Raw genomic sequence first — 25158 nt, 5'->3', positions numbered from 1 at the left:
CTAGGATAGCGCAAGGGTTAAACAGATCTGTCAGATTTTTCAACACTTCTCTTAGTAAATCATCTTTGATTGTCACTAGAAAGGCAGGCATCTGATAGATCTCTTTTGTCTCAGAGAAATAAATTAAATAAAAAGAAACATATGTCAATTTTGAATCTAGTCAAGAGTTTTTGAAGTGGTGTTGTGATGCCGAGGTGGGACTTGAACTTTACCAGTGACTGTTAAAGAGCCTCAGGTTGCAGGAGGGGAGCAGGCCACAGTGTGCAGCGACCCCACGCTCACCTTTAAAATGCTGACATAAGTGGATTCTTACCTGAGCGCAGCTGCTGAGGGAAAACACACAAACACAAACCTTTATTTGTTACTGCACGTTACTGTACAATCTGTTCTATTAAGCTTCCTTCTGTCACTCAAAGTACAGATGTACCCCATTTCACAAATGATGGCATTTTCCTTAAAACATCTCGTCAGCAGGGCTGTGAAAACAAACTGTGGAACCTTAAATAAGAACCAACATGAGATCAACCTCCTGCTGCAAGCTAAATGTGCCAGAACTCCATTACTGGAAAATCTGTTGTTTTACCAAGACTTGAATTAATGAAATGTTTGCTGCATCTACTGTGGTTTTGTAAAAGTGCAATTTTGTGGCTTTGTACCATTATCTGAAAAAAAGTTTATAATTTAGTAATTTGATTCGGCTTATTATATAATTTTTACTTTTAAAAAAAGAAGTCTTTGAGAAAAGGACATTTTGTAGGATTATTGTGGGGTTTATGATCAACCAATTCTACCAATTCTTCCCTGCACACCCATGTGTTTAAGTGTCGTTGGGCAAGACACTGACCTCCACATTGCTCCTGGTGGTTCAAGTAGTTCAGCAGTGGAGCGGCCATCAGTGTGTGACTGTGGATGGGTTAATGGGGACTGTGACTGGAAAGCACTTTGGGCCTTAAAGTCCCACGTCAGTCATCTTCTGATTTATCGTCAAAGTATTCCCAGTGGTCTAGTTCTTATATTTATGCTGATTTTAGACAAAATCTTAAAACCTGTGTCCTTTTCTATGGCATAGTTTAAAATGTAGACTTTTGTAAACTGCATTTCTTCATCTGCTCCTAAATAAAAAAGAAATGCTACAAAAACATGTTAAATACACACAAAACACAATTTTCATTGGCGTAGGAAATAAAGTGATAAATAAGTATACACCATTAAGCTGCACCTAGACATCTTAGCAGCCGGACACACGGAGACAGCACTGACGTCATCGCCCCGCCTCCCCTCTGAAAATGGTAAGTCAATTTGAATAATACGACACTATTCCAGGGTGGATGTTAAAATGAAAATGAAATCCCCTCTTTGCATTTTCGCTTTAATTATGACACAGAATAAACGCTTTTTAAATAGAAATGAAAAAGCATTTTGAAGTATTGATTTTTCATTTTAATTTTGAGTCAAAAAATGCAGCTTCATTTTGATAATGAAAAATTATTTCTGGTTTTGACTTTTATTTTTAATTATGCTACAGAATCGCTTCCATACAAATAAACCTTATTCAATCGTGTATATTACAGAACGTAAATAGCAAAAGTGAAGATTCCTAACAGCAGAGCTTAAACAAGATAGAAAAATAAAATAAAATGTATAATAATTGTCTCTAATAAAAACGTTTAGGCGGTAAAATATTATTATTATTTATATTATTATTGTCATTATTATCACTATTTTTATTATAAAGATAACATAGACAATCCAGATTCTCATAAATGCGATTATCTCACGTCATTTGTGTTTGCTTGGTTTCTGTGCCCCCCCCCCCCCCCCCCCCCCCCCCCCCGTTCCCGGTGCTGATGATGTCACCAGCGGCTCAGTGGAACTCGAGCATCCTCGGTAGAGCAGCAGAGCCATTTTGACCGCTTCGATCTGAGAAGAGACGGCCGACTGACCGAGCACCTCCCCTCGGCCCTCCCGAGTGTTGAAAGCAGGGCGGAGGAGGGGGGAGCAGTGGGCTGCAGCACGCCGGCCCGGTTCGATGGCGAGCAGCAGAGGCTGGTAGGACGGACGGAGGAGCAGACCGGCGGAGGTGACGCGTCTCCCAGCCTGCTCGGCGGAGGTAAGACGGTCTGCGGCGCTGCCGGCGCTGCTTTGTCCGCCCGGGGGGAGGCGCGCTTTGGGCGCGGCCACGGAGCGGGGAGGCTGCGGAGAGGATGGAGTCCCGAGCGGCTGCCTCATCCCGGGCTGTCGCTGTGTGTCTGGGCTCCATCCTCTGTGTTCCAGTCTCAGGAAAATGACTGAATGTGACTGAAGTCAGACTGGAAGGACTGTTCCTGAGTTCCAGGAAGGAATGAAGGAATCCGTCCGTCTGTACAGCTGCTGTTTCTAAAGTCTGGAGGATGATCCATTCTAGTAGGAAACAGGCCCTTGCCTGGTTGACTTGTAGTTGGTGGGTGTCTTCCTCCACGTTCAGAGGAAAACCTGAGGAGCTTTCAGACGTTTAGAGGGAACACACTCCTTCTGATTTTTAGACTTCCCTCCAGTGGTCAGTCAGTTTTATTTGTCTGTCTCTTCTTTTTTTTTACAGTCCAGATTGGATAAACCTTTCCAGAACAGGATTTCTTTCGTGTCATCTTTCCTGGCACTGACCACACCTTACTCTGAAACGGAGAGGAAGGTGTGCTGCTGGGAGGAAGGCCTCCGTTTCAACCCGACAGATGCACAAACGCATTTGGTCCACCGCCTTTTTTCAGCCTCGTTCTGTTAGTGGAAGTTCGTGAAGATGACGAGTGACACAGCAGATTCGCTTGATTTAGACACAACGACACACATCTTTGTCACAACTTGAAGGAACGAGGGCGCTGAGGATGGATGCATAAAAAACAATGTGTTCTTGCTGATGCTCCATCTACGTGTACGGTATTAGTCACTATGGGGCGTAGAAATGCAATAATTACTATTCTGATGAGTCATGGTTGCTCTGCATTTACCCAGAACAACACAAAGCAATGTAGCGTTCATTGTTTAAGGTTACTTGGCCGCCTGGACTGAGCCAGACGCTGGATTTAAGGTTGCTGTCAGAGCTTTTGTCTTCCACAGACCAATGCTGACATTTAACTGCTGCTGCGCTTCTTTTGTTGCATTTTGGCTTTATCGCCCCCAGCTGCAGTTCAATGTCCACGTTTCCCACCCACCCTGCTCCAAGAGCTGCCATCATATCCACAACTAAACACCAACTCCCTCCTTCATCTAGCTCAGAAAGTTCTGGTTTTGTGAACCCATGAAGGCCTTCCATAACTGCTGATTCAGTTATAAATATGCAGCCAGTTTTCAGTAAAATTGGTCAGTCACATAAAATGAAAAATGAATCTTGTGAGCAAAAATCCAGTCTGCTTCAGCCAACATTTTGTCTATTATTTTCATTCAGGTAACCCTCGTGCTATCCTAGACACTTTAACATTGGGAGTTGGGTCATCTAGACCCACTAGACAGTGCTCTGAACCTTTTTTCTTCAATGATTTGTGATCTTCACTGGTGTCCATGGATCACATGAAAACTTTCCACCTTTATCCACCTTTGTCATGGTAGGAATAACACTTCAATGTAAGGGTGAGGTCATAGGATAGCACAAGGGTTAAAAGGTAGTTTACTATGGTTTAGATGAGCTATGATCCAGTTCATTCCTGTTCACTTGAACGATAATCCAGTCCGTTCCAGTTTAATCTTAAATCCAGTCTATTCCAATTCAGTCCGACGTGTTTTGTTTACGGACTGGTAGTTGCTGGCAGCACGTTTAATTGTGTGCACGTCTTTCTCCACCCTCTCAGAAACTTGAAGCCTCACACCTGGACTCTAGAGGAGGGGCTGAAAGGTGCTGGGAAGAGGCACCATGGCAGGAGCCTCTGTGAAAGTGGCGGTCCGAGTCCGCCCCTTCAACTCGAGGGAGATTGGGAAAGAAAGCAAGTGCATCATTCAGATGACGGGCAACACCACCAGTAAGTACGAGAAGCAGGGTACTCCTTTCAGCACAGCTGTCGCCGTGGATGCCGGCTGCTTTTCAGTTTGTGGGTTCTCATTTAGTGGAATCTAAAAGAGCATCAGTCTGACCAAGCTCCATCTGAGGATTCACGCAGTCGTTGGATCAGCCAATCACATCACAGCTGTGTAAATGATGGAAACATGTAGATATCATCAAGACAACATGCTGAAAATCAAGGAAGATTTGTTCAGCATAAACAGATGAAGTATATGAAATCTTCAGCCTTGTTTCCACTCAGCAGTCCAGTCTGGTCTGGTTTGGTCCAGTTTAGAATGGTCCAGGCAATTCAGGTGAGCGTTTCCACTCCAAGTTGGGCCATGTGGGTTGAAGCCAACTACGACAACAATGGAGGTCCTCCAGCAGCTCATTGGCTTTTGGTACTTCGTATAAACAAAGCTTTTAATGTTGTTAGAGAGCAGATTGTGGGCGGCGAAGAGCGGCTGTCTACTTGGAGTTTTCTTTTGTTGTAATGACCAATCAACGGGTGTCAACTGTAGCTCCGCCCTAACCGGTCCGTTCCATTTATCTACCGACCTACAACCATTGGGAGCCCAAAAATGGTAAGATTCGGTCCGGCTTAATGGGTTATTTTATAATGGAAACGGTGAAAAAGCCAGACCTGTCTAGACGGGACGGTACCGCTAATTGGAAACGAGGCTTTAGTTTTAGGTGCTAGCGTTTTAAAAACAAGCTATTTATTATAATTTTACAAGAAGCAGGCATTGATGCACTGGCTCCAGATCTGAATGGATGGATGAATGGAAAAGTAAAAAAACTCTAGGCTTTCTTAACCCTTGTGCTATCCTAGGCACTTTAACATTGGCAGTTGGGTCATCTAGACCCACTAAAGTGCTCTGAACCTTTTTTCTTCAATGATTTGTGATCTTCACTGGTGTCCATGGATTACATGAAATCTTTCCACCTTTATCCACCTTTGTCATGGTAGGGAGAACACGTCAATGCAAGGGGGGGGTCATCTAAGATAGCACAAGGGTTAAAAAAGAACGTTTTCTGCTGAATGGCTCCTTCGATGCCTCTTCAACGTGTTCTTCTGGAACACTTACCCCTTCAAATAGAAAAGGAAAGACTGGAGAGGAAAGGTTGAACATGCCTGCAGGAGAACGTCAGGACAGTGAAATGAATCCATTCCATTCACAATGAAACTCCACGTCTACACTTCTGTTAGCGGGACTCATATGACATTTTAATGACCACATTATTGCAATAATGTTGGATCGGAGCCACATATTGTTTTATGCAAATAGTTTGGTATTCTTGGGCTGAGACGTGAAAGCATTGACAGAGCAGGTGTGAGACTAACATCAATGCACACATGTTCATGTGGGACATTGCTTGGATAAAAGCTTTTAAAGCTTTTCCCTGTTGCAGCATTCAGAACACGCATCAGAACTTGGGGAAAGCACAATTGACTTTGCGTCAAAATTGTATTCTCCGTTTAGTTTAAAGAACCACTCCAATAAAAATTATGTTTTTAACATGTTCTTGTGGCATTTTTCTCACCGTGGAGAACATATGTAAAGAAAGTTCAACTTAAAATGACATTTTGTTATTCAAATTGTTGGGAATCAGAAGATAAAAAAAACCCAGTTTAAAAATTATCCCATTTGTGGCGTAGAAGATATGCTGGGCGAACCACCACTCCCTGCTCTGCTCCATTCTGATCATCCACTGTCAGTCAAACAGATTCATGAACTTCTTTGTTTTCCTCGACTGAGCTGGTATCTGGATCCAAACTGTATGGCTGCATAGCTCTGAACTCTCAACATTTTTGTTGCAGCGCTAATGTTTGGCTGGGATCGTTAGGAGCTGTAAGCTAGTGGAAAAATGTGTAAAAAAAAAAAAGGTGATGGGAAGTGAGGGCAGGCTTACTTTGCAGCAACGGTCCTGCCCACAACTTAGAAGGAAATTTCTGTTGAACTCCTGCCGTCCTGCAGAAGCTATGTCCTAGTAAACAACACAGGTTTTGGATTTTTGACTTTGTAATCATAAATAAAAGACGACTGGAAACGCTTTCACAATAGACCAAAAGATGATTGGAGTGGAATTTTAACACCAGAATGTTGTCTTGGAAACACCTAGAAGCTTATAGGTGGTGCTGTGATACACATTCAGTCTAAACTAGGCTGTGTATATTTTCACGTGTTTAAGACCAAAGTTAACAGACTAAATGTTGAGATTGGGTACAATACGTGGTGACATTAAAAAGAGTATATTATAGGACACCCAATGATCCTGTGTCAGAGGATAGCTTCCTCACACTCATCTCCAATCTTCCTTAGTGAGAAAGGAAGACATGTACAGATCTGGAGGACCCCAGTTCTGATCTCTCTGTGTTTTAAATGGCAGAAATCTTCACAGCTGTTTTCATGCTGGTCCATATCAAACACAGAGGTGTATCAAGAAAAGCAGTATAAGAGAGTAATCCGTTGAGTTTGTAGGCTGCAGGTGACATAATCCCTCAGTCTTTCCAGGGCCTGCAGGGTTAGGGTGTAAACCGGATTAAAACGGACTCTTTATTCAACATTTTTGGATTAATTTTTCTATTGAAATCTACTTCAGTGTGGATTAGGATTGTACAATGCCAGTGAGTGAAAGAAACATTTCTGCCTTTGAAAACCGTTTTATTTGTTGTCCATTAACCCTTGTGCTATCTTAGATGACCCCCCCCCCCTTACATTGACGTGTTCTCCCTACCATGACAAAGGTGGATAAAGGTGGAAAGATTTCATGTAATCCATGGACACCAGTGAAGATCACAAATCATTGAAGAAAAAAGGTTCAGCGCACTGTCTAGTGGGTCTAGATGACCCAACTCCCAATGGTAAAGTATAGCACAAGGGTTAAATAAATGGTTAAGCCTGTGAACGTTTGAAGCAGCACGCATTCCATAGATTTCACAGAGCTTGGAAAAAGGAGACTGGAAAGATATTTGATATGTTGTCTGCCTTGCAAGTTAAAGCCAAACATCAATAATAGATACGACTTCCTAAAATATTTAAAGTTTAGTCTAATTTAGACATCTCCGTCTCCCCCCTTCATGTCATGGGTGACTAAACTACAAGTTCCAAAGTCTTTTTTAAACTTTTATTTTGCAGTTTTTGATGTCGCTCCTAACAAATCCTAAAACTTAGTGAAGGATGCAGACGTGTACAGCGGTCCCTTCCTCGTGTTGTTTTGCTCCTTATTCAGTGTCTGTTCAGGTCAGAGAGGCTGAAATCCAAGGGGAATTTATGAATCTCCTTTATGGATCTTAGTGGGAGACACTGTTAGTTTTGAAAAATATCCCATACACGATCATTCAGTTCTGCAGTTTGTGGCTTAAAAAAGGGCCTAAATGATTCATTTTTCAGAGCTTTAAAATAGATCAGACTGTTCTCTCTGAAGAGTTTGAAGCTTTGGCTGGAGACTGGAGCCTGAAGGCTGGAGGGTGGAGGATGGAGGGTGGAGGGTGGAGGATGGGACTGGGCTCATAGCATTGAAGCCTACTGGTTGCAATGTCTGGAGTGGGAGAATAAATGCCCCCCTTTGTCTCTCAAGTCCTGGAAGAAGAAAGAGCGAAGACGAGGGAGTTCTAGAGGTTTTGTGTGTGCCTCTTTTGTGTCACACTCATGTGTGGGTCAATGGCTTGGTTCTCACAAAGCCAGAGAAGGACAGCGGCCTTGTTGCTGCACAGATTTCCCATCCCAGACGGGTCTTCATTGAGATGCAGGGGACAGACCTGGTGGAAAACGGGTCTCCTTTACACAACCATGGGGTTCAAATCCCTAAAGGTTTGCTTTTACATATAAAAAACAATGCAGATTGTTATGTTAGCAAACCTTTAAGTTAATAAAACAATTTATGTAAACATTAATATATTTTCATTCATGCTTCTCTTCTAGTTTATGTACTTCTACTATTTCTCTGAAAGTTCCTGCATTTTCCCACCAAATCTGATGTTACCAACATATGGTTGACTGATGATGTTCACAGAAGCCTAATTTCATTTGATCCCATTTTCATTTTTAACAGTCTTTTTTCTATTTTACGTTCTTTTTAAATGTATATTAAAGCACTTCAAAAGAAGAACGTTGACCAACGTGCTTGTGTTTAAGAACAATAAACATGAGACTCCCTTATAAAGTGCTAGTTAGTGCTAGAGGTCTTCCTGTGGCCCTAAGCAACAGAGCAGTGTAATTAAATTAAGAAACAATCAGATAGAAAACAAAAGATATATACCTTTGGGGTCAAAAGGTGAAAAACACGATTTGCATGTCTTGGGCTTGGGGGGTGTAGTGATTCATTTTATTGATTTATAATATAATCTGTGGTTGACAATACGATTCATGGTCAACACTGGTTCATTTTGAACCATCAGATTAACTGACCATGGGTGGCAGTGTGTACAGAGGGTGGAGGAAGGTACACAGGGTGGAGGAAGGTACACAGGGTTAAGGAGGGTACAGGAGGTGAAGGAGGATACTGAGGGTGGAGGAGGGTACAAGGGGTTAAGGAGGGTACAGAGGGGGAAGAAGGGTACAGAGGGTGGAGGAGGGTGCAGGGGGTGGAGGAATTCGTAATGTGTGCTGCTTCAATGCAGATTAACATGATGTTCATTTGTTATTGGTTACATATCAGACCACAGCTCTAGGCTTCATGAAGCATTTCCTCTTCCTTTATCTCATTCATTATTTCTTAACTTTTATCAACAAAATCTGTTTTATTCAATCCATATTTTTGTATTTAGATACAATTTAGTCCAAATTCACGCTGATTGTGTTTTCCAGGGCAAATGGGATTTTACCTTGTGAAAATGTATCATTATTGCATTTACAAACAAGTTTATTAAAATTTCCAAACTACAGCATGGAATAAACGTGTTCAGTTTACAACATGTTCAGTAAACCTTTTCTCCTGTGAAATCTGTTGAAATGAGGTCAAATTTAATGCTGGTGTGGGGTTTTCTGCAGAGGGAAACATGCTGTTAGCACCACATCTACTGCCTATTTCTGATAAAAGAGAGTTTTCTTGATCTTGGATAGAATTTCCAGCACAAATTGAGCCTGAATATGGATCCACGTGTCTCTCTGTTGTCAGGAGGTTCATGTGCTCTCTGCCAGACCTGCTGATGCAGACACATTTCCTCTTCCATTGAGCGGAACAGCTCATTCGGAACAGCCTGATCAAAATCCCTCCATCACCATTACCAAGACCCAGCAGCTACAACAAATGGTGGCATAAAAAGATACTCAGAGCAGGACTGACCAGGGGCTACAGCTTAAGCGCAGAGCGCTGCTGTCATCACACTTTAGAAAATGGTCTCGGCCAATCAGGGTTTGACCCACAGGCTGTTACTAGACAAAGCTGTGGATAAGGGCGGCAGTGGCTCAGGTGGTTGAGCAGGAAGGCTCAGGGGTTTGATCCCCGCTATCCCCAGTTAACTGTCGTTGACACTTCACCCTCCCTGCCTCCTGTGTGGCTCCACTGGTGTGTGGATGTGCATGAATGTCCCGGTGACGGTTAGAGGAACCGTAGGTGTGAACTGGCAGCCACACCTCTGTCAGTCTGCCCCAGGGCAACTGAGGCCACATCAGTAGTTACCATCACCAAGTATGAATGAATAATGGACAACTTTGAGTGTCGGGAAAAGAGTAGATAAATCTAAGCATTAGGGCTTCTTTTATTGTCTCCCAACCCTTGGAAAGACTAGAAACTCATGTCAAAAGAAATCAGATAACATTCCACACATGTTTAGGTCTCACTGTTTTTACAGTGTGTCACACAGCCACCGTGTACATATTGTGCATTTTCCACGTATGAAATTTCGGTCTTTCATGATACATGCGTGAAATACCTAATTCATAAGTGTTTCTTGCGTTTGTCATTCGTCGATGTGCGCAGATGTCCATCTAGGGTTTCAGTCGACGGGTCTTTCAGTGAATTAAAGACCCGTCAAAAAAAGTTTAAGTGAATTGGGTTTTGTATTTGGGATCCTGTCCTTTACGAAAAATAAAATTTAACACTAAGATTTTAAAATCAATGCTAAATTTCAGTGGTAGCCAATACAATGAGAATAAAATGGGTGTGATGTGTGCCTTTCTATTGGTTCCTGTTAAAAGCTCTACTGGCGTTTTCTGGTGAGGCTGGAGACAGTAGACGGCAACTGAAGACATTTGTTAAGACAGTAGTAAAGACAGATAAAAAGACAGTTGCAATAATCTGAACAAGAGGAGATAAAAGCATGAATGACCACATCCAGGTCCGATTTAGGAAGAATGGCCCTCAGAAAACCAAGATTTCTGAGGTGTGGTTGTGTTGTGGAGCATAAGGGGTAATAAAAAACCCAGTCTTGAATAGAAGAGAAACAATTCAGTAGTTATTGAAATCTTGTATAATTTTGATTTACAAACAGTAAAGTTGAATATCATCTGCACAAAAATAGCATGAAATATTTTTGCAACTGTATACACTGTAATGTGGCCAAGAGGGGGGGGGGGTATAGCAGGAACTCTGAGCCTTGTGGTGTGTGAATGTGTGTGTGAATGGGTGAATGGGACTGTGACTGTAAAGCGCTTTTTTAGAAAAGCGCTATATTAGTACACACCATTTAACATGGAGCAGGGGAGCAACTTGGGATGCAATATTACAAGGCAAGGCAAAGGTTCTATTGGTTAGATAAGAAGAGAACCATGAGATGACAGTCTCCGACAGACCAAGTTCACAGTCTGCACAGCAACATTTTGTGGTCAAGAGCATCAAAAGCAAGAAATATAATAATACCAATACAGTGTAATGATCCGAGTCTGAAACCATAAATATACTGTTAGACCTTAAACAGAGCAGTCTCTGTGGAGAAAAATCAGACTGAAACGTATTCAAAACACTGTATCCCTTGTGCTATCTTGGATGACCCCACCCTTACATTGACGTGTTCTCCCTACCATGATAAAGGTGGATAAAGGTGGAAAGATTTCATGTAATCCATGGACACCAGTGAAGATCACAAATCATTGAAGAAAAAAGGTTCAGAGCTCTGTCTAGTGGGTCTAGATGACCCAACTCACAATGTTAAAGTGCCTAGGATAGCACAAGGGTTACTTGTCTCAAAAAGACGATAGTTGCACTACAACCACCTTTTCCAGAACTTTAGCTAAAACTGTGGGTTTAGATAGATAGATAGATAAAGATAGATCTTTAGATACAGATGCCATCTACTTACTGTATGTAGCCATTCCCCAGCTTCTTTGACGCCCAAAGCGTTTTACAAATCAGTCCCATTCACACACATATTATACAGTAAGGGTGGCCCAGCAGTTCTGCATGGTGCTAGAGTTCAGTGTAACGCCCATGGGACTTGGACACACATGGGTGGGCGGAGTAGGAAATGATCCTGTTCAGAGGCTGAGCACTCTACCTCTGCATCCGGGCCACCCCGATGACTGATTAACTTTAGCTTCCTTTAGGCAGTGTTCCTGATGTTCCTTAGTCATTTCAAACATTTTGCTTAACCTTCTGGTTGGGTCCCATACTAGTTCATGATCATATTTAAGGAGTGATTATTAAACCATTTGACTTTTTTATTTCATTTCTTTTAGAATATGTTAAAGTCCCACTCTGATCATCTTCTGATCTGTTCCCAGTGTAAGCCTGGCTCCACTTCCCATCATCCCTTTGACTACAATCTCCCCTGCTAACTTACAGCCCCTCACAACCACAGCTTAACAGTAGTGCTGCAACAAAAATGGTGATCAATATCAGAGCTATCCAGCAGTACAGTTTAAATCCAGATTCCAGTTCAGACGAGGAAAACAAAAATGTTAATGTATTTTTTTTTGAATTTTGAAATGGTTTATTTCAAGCAATTAAGTACAAATAATACATAACAGCAATATAATCATCAGTTATACATTCATACAGTAACTAATCAAATTTAGGATAATTAGACATATTAATAAATATTGCTTGAAAGGGAGTGGAAGGAAGCGAACTTATATAATCCCACCCCGTTATACTGTAACCATTTTATTACATGATTTATCAATATCCGGTTCCCAGTTTTTATCAGACAGAATTGTATGTAGACAGAATGTATCTGTTTGTTTGCAAGTGGACGAATCAAAAGGGAGTGGAGCAGGAAGCTGTGGGCACGCCCATTGTAACTAATACGATATTTTTCAAATGGCATTTTTTCATCTGCCCCTGATTCACAATGATTTGACTTAAGAAATACTCAGAAATGGAATTTTGAGCTACATTTTCTTTATAAATGTCCACCATCATGAGAAAGATTCTATAAGAACATGTTAAAAACACCAAAAACACAATTTTCATTGACGTGGCTCTTAAAGGTTAACCAGCAACAACACAATTGGAGTGACTAATGGTCTGCTTGTTTGGTGGACTCTTGTAGTGTGCTTAGCTGTAGAACTTAAAAAGATACTAATAATTTAAAAGACTGTAGAAAGATTTAAAGCAAAGGAGACTCTTTTGTTTGTGTCTTGGAGCTAAATGTCTCGCTATAATTTTCTAACTTAAAGAAAATATGAATTAGAGGTCAAAATCAGAAATGACTGCTTCTGAAATTGCAACCTTTGTCATTTTTGCCACCATGAAACACCAATGGGCATCTAACATTTTGACAGTGAACGGTCATCTGTCCTCTCTGGGTGGGTAGAGTTGCTCCTGCCCCAGGAAGAAGGATCTTTGTTCATAGGTGAGGGAAGATTAGAGCGTCAGCTCAAGAAGTGTCTGCTCTCATGTGGTCTTTTTGCCAGCAGGTTTTTTTTTGCTGGTGTGTTTACCAGTTGATCTTTTTTCCAGTACCAACCTGTCGCCATGTCTGAAAGAACGAGGTCCCGATTACAGTCGGCTGTAATGAGCTTCCTCTGGAGGGTGGCCGGGCGCTCCTTTAAAGATCGGGTGGGGAGCTTGGTTACTTGAGAGTTGCTGTTTTGCATTGGGAAGAGCCATGTGAGGTGGCTCCGGCATTTGGTTCAATCACCTACTGAACGCCTTCTCTGGGAGGTTTTCTTGGAATGTCCCACCAGGCGGAGACTCTGGGAAAGACCAAGGTGAAAACACAGGAGAGGCTACGTATTTGGGAGGCCTCAGGATCCTAACAGAAGAGTTATAGGAAGTGGCAGGGGAGAGGAAGGTCTGGAGGTTTTTGCTTCCCCAACCCGGCCTTGGATGAACGGAAGAAAATGGATGGATGAAGGGCTGGATGGATGGATTCCTTTAACTCCCTGCTTTCAAGACTTTTGAGATTGACATGAGTAATAATTTACGCCACAAGGGGGCAGTGCACAGTGCAACAATACTTTTTTTTTTTTGATCTAACCTAAAAATATACTGCTAAACTGTTCATATTTTTTAGAGGACACCATTGTACTGGCTCTTCCAGATTATTGGAACATGTTGACAGGGTTAAAAAAATGTTGCTATGTTTGTCAGATCAAGGAAAAGACCGAAGATGCCTAATGTTAGTATTTCATTGGTGTTTGCTGCAAAAAAGCACCAGTATGACTGCACCACATCACCACACCAATCATATGGTGCTCTAAAGTGAGCTGGCATTGTTTTGGCTAACGTAATTGTATGAATGACTGCGTGTGCTTGCTTTGGTTGAGTTTGTGCATCAATGCAGAGACCTCGATCACAGTAGAGGGAAGTCAAAGAAGTTGTTTGGTGGAGGTGAAAACACCTGATCTCGTCTTGATGGTTGGTGGAATTAACCCTTCAGAAATGCTGAGTAAAAGAACAGTTTTATGACATCTGATGCCCAGTCATTATGGTGGAAATCATTTCGAAGAAGACACCAAACGATGTTCAATATTTAACAGGCAGCACACTTTTGCTCTACATTAAGCATAATTAAGCTCTGCGTGTGGCTGTTTGTTCTTTGGATGACATTTATGTTTCAAGAGGTTGCAAATGTCCAGGTGAAAAACATACGGGCAGAAGTCTTTGTAGATGTAGATACGTTCAGGTAAACCTGTGTATGTTACAGAGATAACTGGTCTATACATTAAGCTTGAAAACTAAAGAGCTTTTGAAAACTAACCAGCACATTCAAGTATCTGTTGTGAGTGAGTCATACTGAAGACTCACAGGAAATATCTCATTGATTGTTTGTCTCAATAGAAGAACATCGACTGCAGCAGATCAGCAGATGACGGCGAAATCTTTCATTAGAAATACAGTAAACGCAGTGAGTCACGCTTTAGGGACACAGATCCTTTTAAAAGCAGTCGACCAAGATGGCGGACTGTAAATCGTGTAAGCTCCTCATACGGTCACGCGAGATGACCATGACAAAGGCAGGGTTTAACAAAGGACAGACGAGCCTTGCTAAGTGCAATAAACCTTGAACTGCTGAAAGATGAGCCGAGCTAAAAGCTGTCAGCCGAGTCGGAGGCGTCCTGAACGCACCGTAGAAACAAAAGCAGCTTTGCTTTTTGGCTTATATGAGGTGCAGACGGCCATTTAATGAAATAACAAATACAGAATAACACCAAATCATGTTCTCCTTCAGCTTCAAAATGTTTTCTAAAACTGTTTACAAAAAGCACTTGGATGCTTTTCAATTCTAGTGTGTTGTTGCTCAGAACAGCAAGTCAAGAACAGTGTGGCACTCTCTGTTTCCAGATCCAAAGATAATTTAGTGGAGTTTGAACTATCATCATGACTGCCAGCAGGATCCCCCCAGTTCTTCCAAAGCAAAAGTTTGATTTCAGGTCTGTGAGAAGAAAGGTCAGGCAACCCAGGAGTGAAAAGGTGCATCTGTTTGTCATAGAAAGACAGGAACTGAATGATGAGACACTAACAAACTAAAGTCTCACAATGTGTTGATGGACTTCAGGGAGAGGAATGTGTGATAGTTAGCGAACCTCTGCTGAACACAAACACCAGCAGCTGGTCAACACTTGCAAAACCATAGATAGACAATGGAAAAAAAAGTTTAAAAACATCTCAAAAACTCTTATTTATTTCATCTATGCTGTGGTCAGTTTGTTCTGTGAAGTAGCTTTAACTGTAACTATGAGCGACCTTTTACTTTCATGACGAATTCCTAATTTAAAGCAGCACGAGGCAGTTTTTAGTTCACAAAAAAACCTGTTGATTTACAAGCACCTTTCAGGAAACTCAGGAACTCTGTACGCTGCAAGAAATAAAACACTGATGACAAACCGATGCATCATCATGTAGGATTTAAATCACCTGAAGCTGAGCAGAGGGAGGGGCATCCAAGGCAGATCTGTCATCAGAGCCCGACCCAGTTCTGATTTGGTTCAACACGAGCAGCTCTCACCCCCCCTTCTGAACTGTGTTCCTGTCTTTCAGCTATCAGCCACCCCAAACAGGCCAAAGATGTCAAGAGCTTCAACTTTGATTACTCCTACTGGTCGCACACCTCGGTAACTTCTGGAACTCAGCCACAGCACACCCACGTTTGAGTTCAAGAGTGGATTCTTCTGTGCTGGACCTGTACCATTTACTAGATCTTTAATGTTTTTTCGCAGCCTGAGGATGTCAATTACGCCTCTCAGATGCAAGTTTACAAAGATATTGGAGAAGAAATGTTGCTCCACGCCTTTGAAGGATACAACGTCTGCATCTTTGCCTACGGTCAGACAGGCGCTGGCAAGTCGTACACAATGATGGGGAAGCAGGATGTCAAGGACCAGCAAGGCATCATTCCACTGGTACAAAAACACCGATGACAGTACTGATGGAGATGATGAATGCAGAGAGATCAAACCTTTCTTTTTCTTTTAGCTGTGTGAAGACCTCTTCAGAAAAATCAGCGACAACACAGACAACAGCATGTCTTACTCTGTTGAGGTACGAGTGAGTGCCGTCAGGTGTCTGTCCCAGTAGATGTAAACACATCAGGGGTTAAATATCCGAGTTCATCGTGTCTTTCACAGGTCAGCTACATGGAGATCTACTGTGAACGTGTGCGGGACTTGCTGAACCCCAAAAACAAAGGCAACCTGCGCGTGCGAGAGCATCCTCTGATGGGGCCCTATGTGGAGGACCTGTCCAAGCTGGCCGTCACCTCGTACAATGACATCCAGGACCTGATGGATTCTGGCAACAAGGCCAGGTGATGGAGCTGTCACGGCGTGTTAAAATCAACATGCCAGCAATTATCTCTCAGCTAAGCAGCAGAACATGTTGTGAGGGTTAGTGATTCCATGTTTGGATTGACTGAACATCCAGCAAAGCAGCAGGTAAAAAAGCAGTCAGGTTTATCTGTTCTGTCAAAGACTTGCTTTGTAATCTATTTCAATGAAATTCACCTGGATTTATGGGAGTCTTCGCAGACATCTGATCCAGCTGATGAACCGTAGAACATGGATGTTGGAAACCAAGCAGGAGGCTGGATCATGAAAAGCTGGGTTAACGGTTCAGCTCAGCAAATACTTTAACCAATGCACGTCTGCCACAGTTTTCTCAGCATGTTTGTGTTTCTTTGCTGCGAGTCTTTTTGAGAAAACATATAAGAAGCAGCTTACAAGTTTGTTTTCATCAAGAAAACTGTAAATGTGCAGAAAGACTGCTGCTAACCAGTATGAATTCAAATGTCATATTTTTGTAAATATGACTATGAACTATGAAAATTAAAACCTTTAGATTATGAAAAGCACTTTGAAAATGAAAATGACAGAGACAATAATATTTTTCATACTTTTTCTGTATTAACCAGTTCAGTTCTTATAATAGCCACAGTAAGGCGTAACCCTTGTGCTATCCTAGGCACTTTACCATTGGGAGTTGGGTCATCTAGACCCACTAGACAGTGGTCTGAACCTTTCTTCTTCAATGATTTGTGATCTTCACTGGTGTCCATGGATTACATGAAATCTTTCCACCTTTATCCACCTTTGTCATGGTAGGGAGAACACGCTAATGTATGGGTGGGGTCATCTGGACCCCATAGGATAGCACTTGTCCTGCATAAACAGTAGTTTAAATATAGCTGGAATAACCTGCTTTGCGTTCAGTTCAAGCTTAAGTAGCAAAACATGAATAAAGCTTTTATTTGGACTCTTTCATACTCAGATGATGGTACAGGTGTGAAAACCCCCGAAATAATAAATGATCGAATAAGGAAGCAGGTGGGATAACATCTGTCTTTAATAAAGCTAAAAAGAAAACACGTTTCTGGGATTATATCTCGTTTCCCTTTAAAGCAACCGAAGTAAAACCAGAGAAAAACCAAACTGTCCTCTCTTAACTCTCTCTATCAGAAGAGTGAACAAGAAGTTTTTAGAACCAAAGTATGAAGGAGGAAACCAGGTAAAAAATATGCAGAGTCAGGGTTTTAACTGAAGACAAACATCGGCCATAACAGAAACCACATATACCTGACAGGAGGAAAGGAAGCATTTTCCCTGGTAAAACTGAACAGGGAACAGGAACACAGACACTCGCAAAGACAGAAACAAGCATTATGAGATGTTTGAAGCAGCTTTCATATGTAAACACAGAGGTTTGGTGTTTCTGCAGGACTGTGGCTGCCACCAACATGAACGAGACGAGCAGTCGCTCGCATGCTGTCTTCAACATCATATTCACTCAGAAACGCCATGATGCAGAGACCGACAACACCTCGGAAAAGGTAACTCTGCTGGGTCCCTGCAGGTCAAGGATGGTTTCAAAGGTCAAAGTGATAATGACCCGTTGTTAATGCAGATTAAGTGTATGTTGCACCAAGGAAGAGGGCGTTTTTTTAATCATGACTCGTGGTTCTCTCGTAGGTCAGCAAAATCAGCTTGGTGGATTTGGCCGGGAGCGAAAGAGCGGACTCAACTGGAGCCAAAGGAACCAGGCTTAAGGTGACTTGCTTTTTAAAGAATGTAGTGTTAAGATTTCTTATTTTAACCAAAAGACAGCCAGCTTACAGTCTCTAAGGCTCGTTAACTGGTGTTGTTCATCACAGGAAGGAGCAAACATCAACAAATCTCTGACCACTCTGGGGAAAGTCATCTCCGCTTTGGCAGAAATGGTACGTCACATCTCTGAATCCTCAAGCTGATGATGATGTCATGAATTAACATCTTTTTCTGTTGATTGTAGGATTCTGGACCAAATAAGGTAAATGGTTTACATATATTTTCCATCCTCGAAAAATTGCAGTGTATGAATGTCATTATAATGTGTTTATATTCATTCAGAATAAAAAAAAGAAGAAAGCAGAAAGCTTCATTCCTTACAGAGATTCTGTTTTAACGTGGCTGCTGAGGGAAAACTTGGGTACGACTTCTGTGTTATTCATTATTTAATGGAATTTGATATCTGAGCTTGAGCCCAAAGCTGTCTGATCTGCCTCCTTTCAGGAGGCAATTCTCGGACCGCTATGGTCGCGGCCTTGAGTCCAGCTGACATCAACTACGATGAGACCCTCAGCACACTCAGGTAGAGAAGAGCACACGCTTCCCTTCCCCACGGCTACGGCCATCAGCTCTGTGAAACCAGGTGTTAAAGCTTCATCAGCTTTACTTCAAAGGCGTGTCCTCCCACCTCCATCCCCAGGTATGCTGACCGTGCCAAACAGATCCGCTGTAACGCCGTCATAAACGAAGATCCCAACAACAGACTGGTGCGTGAGTTGAAGGACGAGGTGTCTCGGCTGAAGGACCTCCTGTATGCGCAGGGCCTGGGTGACATCATCGAGAGTAAGTTCAACCCTTTTAAGGTTTCTGACGTATTTTGCAAACATATTTCCTTTTCAAAGCAATGCACTGATTACTCTGAGTCAGCACTTTGTCCGTGAGCTGACGCCATTTCAGCAGCTGATGCTTTTTAGAGTTACCCCCCCTTCCTCCAGGGCTGAATCTGAAGGAGCGTGGCCCCACCTCCTGCAGGACACTGGCGACAAAAACGTTTTGTTGTTTTTTTTTATATAAAACATAACATAGTTTGACATTTTTGGCTTGATGGAAATGTGCATAGAAATGAGAACAGACTTTATTATTTAAATCGTGAAGACCAGGAAGTCTGAAAGCTGCTCCTGTCAGCATTTGAACTAAAGGTACTGTGCTCTCTCTTCTCTCCTCCCAGCGTATCGAGCATCTGACGTAGATTTGGAGACTTTGAAATGTGTGTTTCTCGGCCTTTGCTTCTGCTCTGCTGCTCTCCTCAGCACACAACCATGCAGCTTCTGCTGATGTGAAAAGCATGTTTCATCATTTTGGCTTTGCTTCCCGGACTCTTGCAGGTCCGAGTTTATCTGTGGCTTTATTCAGTGCACATAAGGACAGAATGGAGTCATTTTCATGACAGTGGGACGCATCTCACTTCAGTCGTGGGGACAGTGCATCAGGCGTATTACTTTATATAAAGCTATTGCAGGACAGGCTGAGAAACGGGAGCTATAAGACGATGCTGCAGTGCTGAGTCAGTGTGAGATCAGGATCTGTGACATGTGATTCAGATCATCTTTAGATCTGTTATGCACTAATTAAACACAAAGCTGATGTGAGGATCTGTCTTGTCCTTTGATACACTTCTCTAGTAAGTGTCTCTGAGTTGTTATGGCAACAGAGTGATGGCCTAGAGTGAAGAGCTTGTCTGCATCAAGAACTCCTAGCAGGGAAACAGTAATTATTTGTTTTAGGTCATGAAAGCTGAGAAAAACCCAAGTTGAGACTCAAACTTTTCTACAGATGCTGTTTAGATCACTGCGACAGACTGGCGACCTGTCCAGGGTGTCCCCTGCCTTCGCCCACAAGTGGCAGGGATAGGCTGCAGCAGCCCCATGACCCGTAAAGGGAATAAACGGAAGAAGATGAATAAATGTTTAGATCAGAAGAGCAGCTGTTTGAGAGGTTCTGCCAGGAAAACTGGATTTCTGCTTTTATTGATGATGGGACTGCATGAGAAGGCCGGCTGGGTTCTCCATGTGTGAAGTCTGCATGTTCTCCTCGTGCATGTGTGGGTTTTCTCCAGGCACTCCGGCTTCCTGCCACAGTCCTAAAACATGCTGCATAGGTTGATTGGTGACTCTAAATTGTTCCTTGGTGTGACTGTGAGGGTCTAAGGTTGTGTGGCCCTAAGAACTGACCAGGGTGAACCCAACCCTTTGCCTAACAGTAGCCAGGTTAGCAGTAGCTGTGGCATCCCTGTGACCTTGAAGAGATACAGCGGGTTCAGAAGATGGATGGATGGATGGATGGATGGATGGATGGATGGATGGATGGATGGATAATGGATGGATGGATGCATGGATGGATGGATGGATGGATGGATAGATAGATAAGAGGAGCAAACCAGCTGGAAACATCATGAACACCAAACAGATGCTCTTTTAGAAGGATTATTCCACAATATCTGAGCAGGAAAAACAAGTACAAAGGAAAAAGGGGCTTAAACCCACTCTGACTGTTAGGTACCCTTTTTATGTGCAGGACATTTTGGGATCTGTGGTTCTCTTCTTGCTGTGTTTTATTTATTCTATTGGTTGGTCCTCACTACAGTTCAGATTAGCTTTCAAACATGCTGAAGAAAATGGACTATCCCAAGAAACAGACTCTGGTTCAAACTGTCCTGGTATGATCCAGGGCTCACAGAACCCTGAAGGCTTCCTGTACCCTATTTTACCAAACTGTCTTAGGCAAATAAACCTTGTTTTTAGGTTCTACCTTCCATCATCTGTTTGATCAAACAGATTAACATTAGGAGGTTGGATTCTGAAGCGGAAGCTCTGGTTTTTGTCAGGTATTTTTTCGTTTTTTTAAACTGATCTGGTGTCTTTCCAGTTGACTGAAGTGATCGTCTCCACGGTCTTTTCTGGCAGGTGATCATGGCGGAGCTTTTCTCCTGAACATTGGGCCAGTTTTACAGTTCTGGTCAGCGCCTGACAGTTTTCTTGTTCTGTGCACTGCAATAATTATTGTGACATAAGTGACAAAGCGTTAGTTTCATTTATTTCTTCCAGCATTCATCAGATAAATAGATATTGTCTTGATTTGCCTTGAGTGACCCACAAAGAAGTGTTTAGCAGGCGACCACTAGAGCTCCTCTAAAATGACCTCATCCTGATTAAGTGAAGGCTTTTCTGCGAATCATTAAACTTTGTTTTGTGGGGCTTTGCTCTGAAAAAGTAGCGTGGACATGATTTTTTATGTTTTTGGTGGTGGCACAGCATGTGATGCTGGCTTTAAGTTTTGCATAGCAGTTGTGTTTTTGACTTTGGATGGCTGTGTCGCTGCAATCATTGTTCTGTTTTGTGTGAGGCGTCATGTTGGTGCTGCCATGCTTCTGCACAATTTGATTTAGTCTTAGATCTGCTTTAAGCCATGTGTCTTATGTTTCCCTCCTTTCTGTTCTCTCGTCTTGCATTTCCTTGCTCCTTTGATTTCTGTTAAATACCCAAACGTCACTTCCTGTTCACTCCCTAAGCCCCGCCCCTCTGTGACAGACGTGTCTGAATGCAAGAACAATAAGTGCAGCCAAGCTGTGAACCAAAGTGATGATCTCTCCACAGTGACCAATGCCATGACAGGGATGAGCCCGTCTCCATCCCTCTCAGCTCTTTCCAGTCGTGCTGGATCCATCGCCAGCCTCCATGATCGCATCATGTTCAGTCCAGGCAGCGAGGAGGCCATTGAGAGGCTGAAGGTTAGAACTGTATTACAGTCTTATCTGTCAAAAAAAAAACAACTTTCCCCTTCTTTACTATGCAGTAAGATGTAAACCTTCCCGCACCTAAATAATAGCCAGTGTGTGAAGTTATAAAAGATTATTCATGTCTCATTAGACATAAAACAGCGTGAATGATTTTTTTTTTTTACCTTGAGACTTCATTACACTCAACCTCATGCCTCAATATGCTGTCAGTAGTGATGACATGATTGAGCTTGTGATCCAAACTTAGAAACATTGTTCCTTGCTCTGAACAAAGCGGGGAAGTCATGTGACTGTTTCATTTGGCGTTCCACTACATCACAGACTGCTCCAGACAGTGGGGCTGTTTTTACACACTGTACTGTGAGACAAGGAATGGCAACAATGTGGGCAAAAGTCCTCCTTCAAAAAAAAGGCCACATGAACGTTAAAGGGTCTATATCATGTTTTTCTTAAGCCATTCAGAGTAAACTATATCCATATACTGTGAATTATCATAAATTACCTTTGGAACACTGGAGAACGATTTTGTTAATGAAATAAGAGTTAAATGTAAGGAAAGTGTTTAGCTGATCAGCGCTAGCTCTGTGGAGAAAGTGTGTGTGTATGTAGGTGTGTGTGTGTGTGTGTGTGTTAGTCTGGGGGTGGTGCTGGTAAGCCAGACCCTTCCTGGGGGGGGGGCTGGTCCCCGCTTTGTGACCTCGGTTTTGTGGCTTGGAAGGGGCTGGTGCTCAGAGAGGAGGGTTTTAGGGGAATAATCAGAAATGTGTGAGTGGATCAAAATACCACTTTTGGGTTGTTTATTGTGAGGAATGAACATTATAAAGCACTTAAAAGGTCACCAAACTTATTTTGAATGATTTAGGCCCTTTAACAGAACATATATATTCTGATTGTTTTTATTATTGTGATTCTTTTAGTTTGCTGCTTCAGTGTGGATTAACAGTTCAGAGGGTTTTTTTTTACAGTAAACGCCCAACAGGTCTAATGATTGCTTTTCCAGTTTCTGCCACGCCTGTGTGCACAAATGTTAAGACCATTGACTGTACAAGATAACTGGAGTGTGTGGGTGGGACGTCACTCATACAACATGATTCCTTCCAGACTCAATGAAATTAGGTCAATTAGTTGCCATCTTTACATGATAAGGGCATTGCCATATTGGAGCTATTGACAGTATATGACAACTGGACCGAGTGACTCCTTCCTTTTGGTGTTCCAAACAGGAAGTACCTGCTGGCTTCAAGAAGCAATTTGCAATAAAGTTAAATTAAATTGTTAAAACCAATAGAGTGACTGAATAACAGCTGTTTATTTCTCTATAGAAGTCAATTGCATTTTGGCTTTTTGGGGCCAGCTGGTACTTCCTGTTCGGAACACCAGGGGGGAGGGGTCACTCATTCCAGTTCTCCTATACAGTTAATGGTTGAAACACAAACATATGGGGTGCCACTGTCTACAGATTTTGTAAAACATTTTAATTAATAAATGCAGTATTGGTTTTACAATTTTTAGCAAATGTGTCAGAAATTTACAAACAAATATTAAGATGTTACAATGCTGTTGCTGTTTTTGAACGCTAGGAAACAGAGAAAATCATTGCTGAGCTAAATGAAACTTGGGAAGAGAAACTTCGCAAAACGGAAGCCATTCGAATGGAAAGGTAAGATGCTATTTACTTTTATTTTTGGAATATTATGATCTCTAATTACAACATCATCTGAATACTGAAGGGTAAAGACGTTAATAGCTGAACAGAAAATATGGATCCAAAAGCAGACAGTATTTGTGGTGTGAGACAATGAAACCTCCATGGAGGCAAAGGTGGAAAACATAGAGACACTAAACGACAAACAAAGAGATATAACAGTAACCAAATTAGTCAAATCAAAATGACTGAAAGCTCACTCCCTTTGTTTGCAGAGAGGCCCTGCTGGCAGAAATGGGTGTGGCAATGCGAGAAGATGGTGGCACTGTGGGTGTTTTCTCCCCGAAGAAGGTAAAAACGAACCCAATTTGATAATTCCTCCCCCTGGCCCCGTTGGTTATCCCGTGGCTATGACTTACGAATCACTAAAATTCATTTTCATCCATTCCAAAGCCCTCCGATAACCCCAGAAAGCCCCAGCCTGTGTTTATTGACACAGTCGGGCTGTTTTCCCCGAACGAGGTTTGTTTCTCTGAAGAGTGGGGAGCTGTGATCTTTGAGTGCTTTGAGCAGACCAACTCTTCCTCACTGACTTAGCAGCAGATGACTGTGGAGCCCTCGTTCATTGAAATTCATCTGTTTTCTTATTCACTCTGAAGAAAACCTTCAGTCGTAGTATCATTTTATGCATAAACTGTGGGATGTAAACTCTACTCTCTTCTGCATGGGTTGATTCCTGTGGTGAACTGTTACTGACTTATGCCAGCTCCAAACAGGAATGAACTGAGTCACTCATTGTATTGTGCCAGACGCCGCATTTGGTGAACCTCAATGAGGATCCTTTGATGTCTGAGTGCCTGCTGTACTACATTAAAGACGGAATGACCAGGTCAGTCATTTTTGAACAACATGCATCTTCATTTAAAGTCCTGAGGAGCCCTAACCCCTCGTGCCTGTCAGGGTTGGTCGTTTGGATGCCAGCAAGCATCAGGACATAGGCCTCAGTGGCCACTTCATCCAGGACGAGCACTGCACCTTCACCAGCTCCACAGGCCCAACGGGAGAAAGTGAGTGATGTTTTCTCAGCTCCATGTTCAGCCAGTAGTTTGGTGTTTTACACTGAGGCCCTCTCTGTTCCTAAGCAGCGGTCGTCCTGGAGCCGTGTGAAGGAGCTGAGACTTATGTGAATGGGAAGAGAGTGACAGAACCTACTGTTCTCAGATCAGGTCAGACCATGCTCTTTTCTGTAGCTGTTTCAGCTTTATTTCTAGCACAGACTTTGACGTGCACGTGGTTTTTCTGCCTGTACCTGCATGTTACTGCAGGGAATCGCATCATTCTGGGGAAGAGCCACGTTTTCCGCTTCAACCACCCCGCACAAGCCAGAGCGGAGAGGGAGAGAACTCCCTGTGCTGAAACGCCCTCTGAGCCTGTGGACTGGGCCTTCGCTCAGCGGGAGCTGCTGGAGAAACAGGGCATCGACATGAAACAGGAGATGGAGCAGAGGTGCAAAGTCCTGACAGCTGATGAACAGCCAGATCAGAAATGCTGCCATAATAGTCCTCATAGTGTACTAAAAACCACCTGTGTTCTGGTCCTTAGGCTGCAAGAGTTGGAGGATCAATATCGCAGAGAAAGAGAGGAGGCCAACAATCTGCTGGAACAGCAAAGACTGGTGCAGAATTTAGTCTTTTCCTTTGTCATGACAGCAGCAGAAATAGCTTCTTCATACGTTTGTTTTTTCAGATGCATTTGTGGACGCTGATTATGAGACAAATATATTTGTTTCTGAAAGGGCAAACTCAAATCTTCTGTCGGAATAAGTTAACTACAGTAAATGTTAAGT

General features: G+C 42.5%; 1 protein-coding gene across 10 annotated transcripts in view; it reads left to right on the top strand.

The window, feature by feature from the left end:
* Positions 1-1867: 1867 nt before the first annotated feature.
* The window catches only part of LOC101166041 (kinesin-like protein KIF1A), a 44336-nt gene continuing 21045 nt past the window's right edge, over positions 1868-25158 (top strand). For 5 of the 10 annotated variants that reach the window (XM_023953959.1, XM_023953952.1, XM_023953953.1 and 2 more), the window contains exons 1-22: positions 1868-2110; positions 3819-3986; positions 15374-15447; positions 15553-15735; positions 15809-15874; positions 15961-16139; positions 17546-17657; positions 17797-17874; positions 17979-18044; positions 18116-18133; positions 18214-18292; positions 18376-18454; positions 18572-18714; positions 19100-19138; positions 21525-21658; positions 23248-23327; positions 23588-23663; positions 24122-24201; positions 24273-24379; positions 24458-24538; positions 24638-24818; positions 24915-24987. In XM_023953959.1, coding sequence (XP_023809727.1) covers positions 3881-3986; positions 15374-15447; positions 15553-15735; positions 15809-15874; positions 15961-16139; positions 17546-17657; positions 17797-17874; positions 17979-18044; positions 18116-18133; positions 18214-18292; positions 18376-18454; positions 18572-18714; positions 19100-19138; positions 21525-21658; positions 23248-23327; positions 23588-23663; positions 24122-24201; positions 24273-24379; positions 24458-24538; positions 24638-24818; positions 24915-24987 — 2034 coding nt within the window. In that variant the 5' untranslated portion in view covers positions 1868-2110; positions 3819-3880. The remainder of the gene's footprint in view (positions 2111-3818; positions 3987-15373; positions 15448-15552; positions 15736-15808; positions 15875-15960; positions 16140-17545; positions 17658-17796; positions 17875-17978; positions 18045-18115; positions 18134-18213; positions 18293-18375; positions 18455-18571; positions 18715-19099; positions 19139-21524; positions 21659-23247; positions 23328-23587; positions 23664-24121; positions 24202-24272; positions 24380-24457; positions 24539-24637; positions 24819-24914; positions 24988-25158) is intronic. The other 5 variants (XM_023953957.1, XM_023953956.1, XM_023953960.1 and 2 more) reach the window with 3 other exon arrangements.

The sequence above is a fragment of the Oryzias latipes genome, chromosome 4 (assembly GCF_002234675.1).
Source record: "Oryzias latipes chromosome 4, ASM223467v1".
In the NCBI taxonomy this organism is placed as follows: domain Eukaryota; kingdom Metazoa; phylum Chordata; class Actinopteri; order Beloniformes; family Adrianichthyidae; genus Oryzias; species Oryzias latipes.
Note: the sequence above shows the minus strand (reverse complement) of the source record. Positions and strands in the feature narration are given on the sequence as shown.